Source organism: Osmerus mordax, chromosome 4, assembly GCF_038355195.1.
Source record: "Osmerus mordax isolate fOsmMor3 chromosome 4, fOsmMor3.pri, whole genome shotgun sequence".
Classification (NCBI taxonomy): Eukaryota; Metazoa; Chordata; class Actinopteri; order Osmeriformes; family Osmeridae; genus Osmerus; species Osmerus mordax.
In genome coordinates, this window is record NC_090053.1 from 11,871,498 (window position 1) to 11,881,769 (window position 10,272).

The 10,272-nt window shown below is 42.7% G+C and overlaps 1 protein-coding gene across 3 annotated transcripts; it reads left to right on the top strand.

The window, feature by feature from the left end:
- The first annotated feature begins 249 nt into the window (after window positions 1-249).
- Window positions 250-8,885, top strand: rgma (repulsive guidance molecule BMP co-receptor a). Of its 3 annotated transcripts, XM_067234771.1 has the most exons (5): window positions 277-384; window positions 2,736-2,851; window positions 5,100-5,401; window positions 5,567-5,617; window positions 7,621-8,885. In XM_067234771.1, exons 1-5 carry the CDS (start codon window positions 371-373, stop codon window positions 8,326-8,328), a joined length of 1,191 nt encoding a protein of 396 aa, XP_067090872.1. In that variant the 5' UTR covers window positions 277-370; the 3' UTR covers window positions 8,329-8,885. The 3 variants fall into 3 exon arrangements, with proteins under 3 accessions (XP_067090871.1, XP_067090872.1, XP_067090870.1); XM_067234770.1 differs by having other exon boundaries at window positions 250-295; window positions 5,100-5,617; XM_067234769.1 differs by having other exon boundaries at window positions 5,100-5,617.
- The last annotated feature ends 1,387 nt before the right edge of the window (window positions 8,886-10,272 follow it).

Here is a 10,272-nt window from a genome sequence, read left to right on the forward strand (position 1 = left end):
CAAACACATGGATGATAAGAGTTGGAGTCAAAGGATTTGTAAAATGTGTAACTGTTTCTCGTTGTCGTGGACTAAATGACCGATTGGCAGATGAACAGTTGAAATGAGTCGACGAGACCAGACTAGCCCATCTCGATTGAGTATTATCAAGTGATATACTTTCAAGCCACTATCGTTTACCTGGATCCATCACGGAGGACACCATGCGTGCAAGGGTGCATTTTCCACCGATTTTGACAACGGTCTGTGCATGTGCTGTTGGAGTAATCTGACTACTTACGCGTAGACTACATTGGTGAGATTTCTGGGGTCTTCATTCGCCTTTGCCCGTCCTCCCGCAGCCTAAGTCTAGCCGAGTTGGGAGAGCTCCATGCATTCGCGAAGGTTAGTGATGTGCGTTTTGTACATTGCACATGGCATGCATTATATATACGCTTCCAAAAGTACAGATTTGTGTTGCCAATAATCTAATATAACAGCGTTTCTTAAAGCTTTCAAATTTTCGGCGCGGACAAGTCTACTGTCAGTCTGTCACTCGCTCATCTTCAATGTAGCCTACATGATTGTTGGCCTTCTTAATAAATGTCTTTCATTTCATACTTAAAACAATCAACAGCAAAAAATGTGTCAAGCTAATTATCTAGCTGAAATTATCTTTCATATTAGTCACATTATATTATCCTACTTTATTTAACAGAAACAACCCTTATATAGGCTAAACAAGCTTTACGTGAAAACTAAATAATTTGTATTGGAATAATATTTCCATTAGGCCTCCCTTATTGTACTTAAAACACGCATTAAATAGACTTGGCTATTTTCACTCTGGCTACGTATTTCTCAGCGAAAGGCTACGTACATCTGTATTACAGGACTAGATATCTATTCCCAAGACGATGGTTAAGCAGCTTTAACATGGACAAACGAAATGGTGTAGCCTAAATGCATCTGGATATTGGCTGAACTGTCGGCCGACTGTCAGTTGCTATATTGTTATTAGATTACAGCGGCAATTTGGCAGGTCACCGTGTCGTGTCCTCCACATTTACAATCAACTGACCCCATGTGCGTTTGTCATGATGTGGGGTTTTATATTCAGAATAATAAGCGCCATCTATTGGAAAATGTGCAATATACTCGCATGTGTGATATTGCAAATACATTTTCATATTTCAGCGCAACCACTGTTATAGCCGATTGAACAGAACCGGGTATAAAGGCCTGTGGATTTCAGTTGACGAGGGCATACAGTAGGATTTACTTCACTGTATGAGACTTGCCCCCCTTGTAGGCAAGACCCAGAATGTCTGAACTGAATTATGAGTTTTGTCGGCCACAGCATTCATATGGATAGTGTGTAGTAGTAGATTATGATGTAGATTATTGATGCAGTCTTGTCTTTAAATAGTTCCAGACAAATTAGATCAATTGGATTTTTTTCCTGAATAGCACCAACAATTCAAATTACATACTGAACACTTTGTGCCGTTAGATACCTGAACTGCCTGACATGAAACAAAGTGATAGATGAGCTTGGTCAGATTTGACAACAAACAGATGGATTTCAATGCACTCAAATACACCACCTCAATGTGATTTACTTTAGTAATGACCCTCAACTCCCCAAGACAATCTATTTAGCAGCATTGTAATGTTTCTTAACCATCTGATGTTACAGGTAGCTGTTGAAAATTGACAGTAAGCCCAACCATGTAATTTTCTCTATCTTCAATTGTAGTTCCAATTCAGAACACCATACTAATAATTTCCCTGTAACTAAATGCTGTAACTCTACATTGTGTTTTGTGTGTACGCTAATGTCATAAAAAGGATATGTGGTCTTATATGAAGCTATAGCCTACACCAGTAGGCTATAGCTTCATAGTGGGTAGGCTATCCACACCAGTTTGGACATTTAGACCCAGTTTTAAAATGCCACAACAATGTCTTCCTTAACTGTGTTTGTATTTACTTTTGTAAAATGTATTAGGAATAACCTCCTTGTGTAACGTAATTGACAAATACATTAGGATAAACCATTTCTGCACCTAATGACCAACTATTTGTTGGCTACTTTAATATAATTTGTGGCTATTAGCCTACTGTTATTAGCCTATGTAGTTACGCTATTAAGACCACAGGCTTTTCAATCCTACAATGCAACATTAAAGAACACAGTTTGCATTGTGTGAAATGACTCATCATGATTATATAAATATTACCTAAACACGAGAAAGCATGGATGAGAGGATTAGCCCTAAAGGTTAGGTCTACACGCACTTAATTTCTTACATCTTTAGCAATATTAGACGTAATACCTCTCCTCAGTCGACTATGTATAGGTTAACTTAATACATGCAACAATTCAAAACAGGTTCTTAGTATGACTGTGGGTCAACGTGACTTCAACGCATATGACGAACAAGTCCGCACACTGAAGCGTAACTTGAAACTGAGAAGGGGCTGAGGGCTGCTATAACGCCTTCTCATTGGTCCAGTCAGTCGTACGCTGCACCCTGTTGACACTCCCTAAATGGAAGATCGATTGGCAGCTTTTACTGTGTATTTTACAAGTAAGAATGCATTGAATAGCTTGCAGACTAACTGGAGAGAGTGATTTTAACATTGGATCGTTGTGCATTCGTCTGTACTCAAAGAATGATATCGACAATTTCTCTTACAGTTATGAGACTCCACCTAAAGTTTTTTTCTTCAACTTGATTTGGTTTGGACAGGGATAGGAGAGAAGTGCGACCCCGATCTGGATGGATGGTTATGGGGAAAGGAGCAGGATTCTCGGCGCTTCAAGTCGGCAGGATCCTTGTTTTGTTTCTTTCCCTCTTTCCTTCGGGTAAGTTCTTCAAGTATAAAGTGTTGTAACCACACTTTGTTTTATTGACCTATTCAAGTAAGCATCGTTAGTATTTAACCCTCATGAAGCGGTGCTTCCTGGGCTACTGGGCTAATACGTAGTAGCCTAATAGTTGCCTGACACATCGTGTCCTGTTTTCGCAGCAACAAAAAAGAAAAGTTTGTTGCCACAAAAAATGCTTTGACAAATAGGAAGGGTGTGTGGTTTCTACTTTAAGCGTGGTTCACATGCCTGGAATGTTATTAACGTTAACATTTAAGTAACACGGGGCAACTTGACTTATTTCAGGGAGGATTCAAGACGAATCCATGTCAAATATGAATGTCTATGTTTTTTGTGTTATCTCTAGATTTGAGTAAACTGAATCTTAGTTCATAATATCCTATTCTATAGCGTCGTAGCGTAGTACGTTCAGCTACTAAAACCCCGTGGTAGTGTTTTGTTTGGGGGAGGGGGACACTATAGGATTGCAGATTAATTCCTCAAAGCTTTTTCTACTTTCACCTTTTGTTTGAGATCTAAGTAGACAGACATAATATTGTGGACGGAGCACATGTATCCCGTTCAGTGTCATTTTCTAATTAGCGGAGTTGGTTAATTTAAATTGTCAACTAATCTCCCTCATAAAGACTTGAAAATGCCTCAACATCTCAAGGGTCGCTTCACTCAACTCAATTTGCACTTTTGGCAACTCTTATCGTCCTCTCTTTCAAGTCACTTAGGCCTACTGTCAAACAAAGAGTGATAATGCCGTGTTGGTTGTTGACGTTTATTTAAGATTAAGATTAGTTTATTGCCATTTATCAGATAGATGGTAAATGCCTTTTGTTGCTGTGAGGCGGGAGGATTGACGTGTGGGGGTTGGAGGAGTTTTGCGTGTGGTGAAGCCATCAGCAAGCCATTATTCAACTTCATGTGTGACTTCAAGGTGTTGAGACATTAGATCAGTGTTTTTTTCTGTTCAGTGAAGAATGGAACACTTCAACTTTTTTTGTGTGTGTGTTCTAAAGTATACTGTATGTGTCAATCAGTGAAATCCTAGGCCACTAATAAAATATTGGATGATTAGATAAGGTGTAGATGGTTGTGTAGTTACACATGTGCATAGTCAAAGTGAATAAATTCATTTCAGTTTGTTAGAAATCATATAGAAAATCATGTGTAAGTTAAGAAGCATTCATGTGAAAGAACCTTTTTTACACACAAAACAACTGTTATGAATCTTGTCATAGTGCAGAGTTGCATTCATTATTTCCTATCCTCCAAACCACTAAGAGTCATGTAATTTAAGTCAGGGAGAATGCTTTTTGGAAATTATGTTACTCTTTGATTACCGTCCTCTAAAATGGACAGGTGGAAATCTTATATATCCAGTTTGACCTGTGGAATGGTGAGACCTCCTTTCTGTTTCACCCTCTGGTCCTGGAGCCAGCTTCTTTCTGGAGATCTTGTTCCTTTTAAGGGAGCATTCAGGGCCTCTAGCCTCCCCCCACCCCAACTCCAATGCTGATGAAACTCAACCTAATCCCTTCACACAGGGCTAATTTATGACTCCGCTGGTATCCTTGCAATGGCAAATTACATTGTCTTCATTCACAGACAAAACCCCCTCCTGGTTCACTGATGCAAAGTCACCACCCCCACTCCCCAGCTTCCAGTCATTGGTGTCTCTTAGTATTCTTTATGGTTCTTTAGCCAAGACAAACCTTTTATGTAGTTGTATGCTGTTTATATGTGTATAGAATGGTTTCCCTTATGCATGTTGACAACAACAATCTGCTCCGTAAAAATGTACGTCTTCATTCAAGGGTTCTTATGCACCAGATACCTATACATGCACAAGTGTGTGAACAGTGATCATTTTGTGAAGTTTGTCATTTGAATCTCTAGTTTGGTCAAAACTGAAATATATTTTTTATACAGAGCCTGTGCACATAATGGAGCTGACACTGCAGGCACTTGGAAAAACCTTCTTTGGGGAAACTTCTTTATTTTAATATTGAACAGAGTTGTTCAATAGAAATGCATGCTCAGTTGTTTTCAAAACAGGATTTGTCAAGAACAGCTTTTGATTTTCTGAAGGACTCTGAAAGCAAGGAACTTTAGTTGCATACGTCGTCTGCAGTTTTCAAATGTAGACAAGGGATACATATCACCATCTCTATTTAATGGACTACGCAGGGTTTCTCCAGAGTTTATTCTAAAGCTGTCCTGTCCTCCCCCATAGTGAGTCTGCAGTGCAAGATCCTCAGGTGTAACTCTGAGTTCTGGGCATCCACATCAAGCTCTGGCCCAGAGGAGGAGTTCTGTACGGCGCTGCGAGCTTACAACAGCTGTGTACGGCGGACAGCACGTACCTGCAGGGGTGACCTGGCCTACCACTCAGCCCAGCATGGCATTGAAGACCTCATGAGCCAGCACAACTGCTCCAAGGAGGGGCCTACCTCACAACCTCGGACCCGCACCCCGCATCCGCCACCCCCACCTCAGCCCGAGCCAGACAGCCAGGAGCGTTCGGATGGGCCGGAGGTATGCCACTACGAGCGTAGCCTTCCCAAACATGCAGCTCCACCCAACTATACCCACTGTGGCTTCTTTGGAGACCCACATCTTCGCACCTTCAGTGACGACTTCCAGACCTGCAAGGTAGAGGGGGCTTGGCCTCTCATCCATAACAAGTACCTGTCTGTCCAGGTGACCAATACCCCTGTCGTGCCTGGCTCCTCTGCTACTGCCACCAGCAAGGTGAGAGCAATCTTCTGTACTGTTCTGTTGACACAACTGTCTGTTAACATGAATACAAAGCAAGTACCTATAGTATATACTTAGTATATAGTTATTCATGCAGTTATATTGTAATTGTTGTTGTACAATAATATTATATAAATATGAGAATTTGAGCTATTTTACGATGCAAATTTTTTGGAGTTGGGCTTAGGCATACATCATTTTTAAATGGAAGGCTTTCTGTTACTTTTTGAAATAGTTAGAGCTGTAGACACAGTCGTGGGACTCTTAATAGCATGGACTCTGGTTAGTGTTGGACTGTATCCACAGCCGAAGAACAGGCAATGTGCCGAACAATTGCCGAGATCTTGATAAGCTTTACTAATGATATGCCACTTTTGTAAAAGCAGGAAAACATCAAGTGCTTTCTCCTTTTGCTTTTACTTTAGACAACTAAGACTAATGTGAGGCCGGCTTTGTCTGTAGCAGTCTAATCCCTATCATTGTGTGTATGTGAGTTTTAAAAACTGTTGTTTTAACTAAGTGCTCAAACCATGCAGGAAACTGCAGTATTTTCTCCACATTAGTTGGCCCTCGTACCTCATAAATTATCATTGTTTTGTTTCACGGTACATTGGGCAGCCTGGAGGGCTGCCCCTGAAATGTCTGTCTGTAGAACATAAGGTGAAAACAAAGAGCTAGCAGCATTTGTAGTCTGCAAATTCACTTATATGCTAACCACAGTGGGTCCAGTTTTGGCAGTCCCTTGCAGAGTATCCTGACTGGAGGCTGTACGGCGAGACATAAGAGGACTTTGTTCGTAATCATGTAGAGCACAGACCAATTTTCTATAATCAAGATCTCCTAATGATGCTCTATTTAGCATTCAAGACTTTTTTGTGCACTTGAAGTAATGATATTTTTACATAGCTGCACTCTGTACTCGGAAGCAAAGGAGACAGGTTTTTAAGTTCTTCAGTCTGGATAAAGGGAAAACAAGGCAGCCCCATGCCACCTGTACAAACAAGAGGCATTAGTTATGTGTTGTGCAGACCCCTACTGCAGAGGGAACCGTCTGGAGCAACACTACTTTCACTCAGAAGATGGGTTGTGTCTGAAACCAAATGTGTCTCATTAACCAATATATTAGTTCAGTTCAAAATTATTGCTAGAATCAAGAATTAAGTGTAAAAAAAGAAAAGAAAAAACTTTTAATTATGATTAATAAAAGTTGAACTCTAAAGATAAAAGAAAGCAAGTGAACAAACAAATGCAGACAACCGTGTGGTGAGGGATTGGGGTAGTGGAGGTCTTGACTAGGTAATAACAGGGCATTTATGGTGCTCTATTTACCCCTTCCCCCATCCCTTCCCCTCCATCCCCAGTGCTGCCAGATCAGAGCCCCCTGGCTGTCCTGGGGTCACTTCTGTGACAACGGCTCACTGGCGTCCTAATGAAACCATGCAAGCCGAGTAGTGTCCAGCCTTACTTAATTAGCCGCAGAGCACGCTCTTCCCTCCTGGCTCGCTGCCACTCCCCGAAGCACAGTTCTGGGGTTCAGAGGCAGGTTCCTCAGCACTATGAATGGCTCGTCTTTGTGTCTGCAAACTGAGGCCTGATTTAACATGGCCTAGACTCATGTTTTTCTGAGGGCGTTTACTTTGGCCTCCCCCATGTTGAGCTGTAGCTGAAATGTGACACTTAAGTGAGGTGGTGGGCTAGATGGGTCTAGTGATGTTCTTAATGCAGAAGCACAAAGACACCCCTGAGCTATTTGTGGAGCACAACTACCAACTCATGTCTGCATAAACGCGATGATTTGTGCTTTGGAATATATACCATACATGTCATTTAGAATTCACACAATGACCTAAAATACAATTAATCAAATTTCAGATGTCAAAGTCTGATTCTATGGATGTTTGCTATATGTATTCCCCAAAAGAAGACATGAAGACGTATACCCATCCTTTCCGTTCTGTCAGTAAAAAATATAACTTTGGTTTTCTCCTTACATTCAGTTGACTATCATCTTCAAGAACTTCCAGGAATGTGTGGATCAGAAGATGTATCACGCAGAGACGGACGAGCTGCCTGCGGCATTCGCCGACGGCTCCAAGAATGGCGGTGAGCGCCACGGTGCCAACACCCTGCGCGTGGTGGAGAAAGTTCCGGGGCAGCACGTTGAGATCCAGGCACGCTACATCGGTACCACCATCGTGGTCCGGCAGGTGGGCCGCTACCTGACCTTCGCCGTGCGGATGCCGGAGGAAGTTGTGAACTCCGTGGAAGATCGGGACAACCAGGACCTGTACCTCTGCCTCCACGGCTGCCCTGCCAACCAACGAATCGACTTCAGGAGTTTCCGAGCCCGTGCCGCTGAGACCCATGGTCCAGGCAGGGTTAGGACTGCCCCCCCCCCCCATGGCTTCACCTACCAGTCAGCCATGACCAAGTGTAAAGAGCGCCTCCCGGTGGAGGATCTGTATTTCCAGTCCTGTGTGTTTGACCTGCTTTCCTCTGGTGACATTAATTTCACCATGGCGGCCTACTACGCCTTCGAGGACGTGAAAATGCTCCACTCTAACAAGGACAAATACCACCTTTATGAGAGGGATACATTTCTGGGCAACTCTGCACCAAGGAAGCCATATTGTTCCCTTCCATTCACCCTACTCAACATCCTGGCTGTCTTGTTGTGGATTCAGTGTTGCTGCGTTGATCCATAGACCTCCATTAACTCCATCTTCATGTTTTACCTGTCAGTGAGTGGATGTGAAACCATGCTTTCACCGTGTTGTTCGTCAGCTCACTCTACCGCTCCAGCTGTCCTGAGTGACTGCTGGCCAGAGTAGTCCTACCAGCAGGGCCGACCACACCTCTCATGTGCATTCGAAGCCATCTCAGCCATTGTCTCATTGTTTTTGTTGTTGTGCGTTGAATTCCAGTGCAGGTTCTAGTGGTAGCGGCAGAAGCGATCCCTCCTCGCTCCCAGCTACAGTACGATAGCATGGTATTCAGTTGGTTTAAGGACTAGTTCTTTGATGAAAAGCAGTGGTGAGAGAACCCAACTCCCCAGACCTCTAGACATTCAGCTGGGATTAAATCCCACATTCCCACCGGGGGCTGCATGCCTATGGGAAGCGGGATGAGATGATCTTCTGCAGAAAGAAGAGTTTGCTGATCTCCTCCCTCTCATTGGTGCCAAGCCAGAGGAGCTCTCTGTGGCTAATGAGAGGGGGCTACAGGACATGACAGGGGCTTTTGTTAACCTCTGTCCAGAAGCCGCTCCCTGTTTGATACAGGGTGGGGGGGGGGGGGGGGGGGGGGGGGGGGGGGGCACAGCACTCAGCCAAACGGATGTCAGAGCAGAGAGTCTTGTTGTCTACTGTGGAGATTAATAGGTCATATTGTCAGGTCTTTTGTAACATTTTGTCTGTGCGTGTGTATGTATTTGCATGTATCTATGTCATTACATACAGTGTGTTTGTGTGTGTGTGCGTGCGTGTGTGGTGTGCGCCTCAAAAGTGCAAGAAACTTTCTTTAGGAGACATAAATCCTACTGTCTTAATATTGCACCCAAGGTTCCCATATAGACCCGACATGGTGGTCTTGGGTCAGTTAAAACTGCTTCTGTTGGCCAAGTAGTTACTTGTAAGTGAACAAGCGATAGTAAAAAGAAAAAAAGATGATGTCGCAAAGATCGTCATTACACTCCAAATATTGCTGTTCAAACACCGTGTTTATAGTGATACATGTCTTCCTGCTTAAGGATGTAATTAAGAATGTAAATTCTAGCACCATTAAGAATATAGCCCTGACCAATCTTGGATAGGGGGACAGAGATGCACAAACTCAGTAATGTTTACAGAGTAGAAACTCATCTCTTTGTTCATTGATCAACCAACCAACACTCTTATACAATGGCTGACAGAGTGGCAAATCCTTTGAAGTTAATGTTTTTCTTCAATCTTGACCGTTAACACTTACCAGCATAGGCGGAGGAAGATGCCTGCCTTTCCTTTAGCTGAGTGAGGTATGGTCACACTGGGCACTCAGTCAAGAACCAGAGTTGGGCCTGTTTGTGAAAAAGGGTGTTGACATGGCTATGCTGTAGGGAACGTATGACTTGCATCTGTCTGTAGACCTGTGAATTTATGGCGTAAATCTTTGCCAAACAGCTAGCCCTTGTGCCAACTGTTTCCCATAAGCTGATTTTTTCTTCCATCTCTTTTTCTTTCTCTCTCTTTCTCTAGTCATTTACTGTTTGCCTGGTGTTAGAACTTTTCAAGGTACTAACATAGTGGAAAGGCATCTTCAAATCACAATAGGAGGCAGTCCTTGCTTTGGAACTTTGTCATTGCTCAGACGACTCTGTGGTATTGATCCACCATAACATCGATCTTACTACTAAAAGTCATTTCATTAATTACTTGGAAGACTACATTTTCTCCCCAGACATCAATAGTCACTTTGGATGGATTCATTTTGCACTGTTCAATTTCTGCAGAAAACACACCCTGAGTTCTTGTTTCTTTCACAATATGATACTCATTCTGTAAATTACACAGTATTTCTGAGACAAAGCTAAAGGGTAATAATTCCCAACACTGAAGTATTTGGCAGGTCTAACTACTGCTATGGGAACATGGACAGGTGCAGATTGTCATTAG

Bases quoted from the DNA above. Each gene is read 5' to 3' on its own strand.
- rgma (XM_067234769.1), top strand. The intron at 2,852-5,099 runs GTAAGTTCTTCA...CCTCCCCCATAG, and splicing joins TCTTTCCCTCTTTCCTTCGG to TGAGTCTGCAGTGCAAGATC. The intron at 5,618-7,620 runs GTGAGAGCAATC...CCTTACATTCAG, and splicing joins CTGCTACTGCCACCAGCAAG to TTGACTATCATCTTCAAGAA.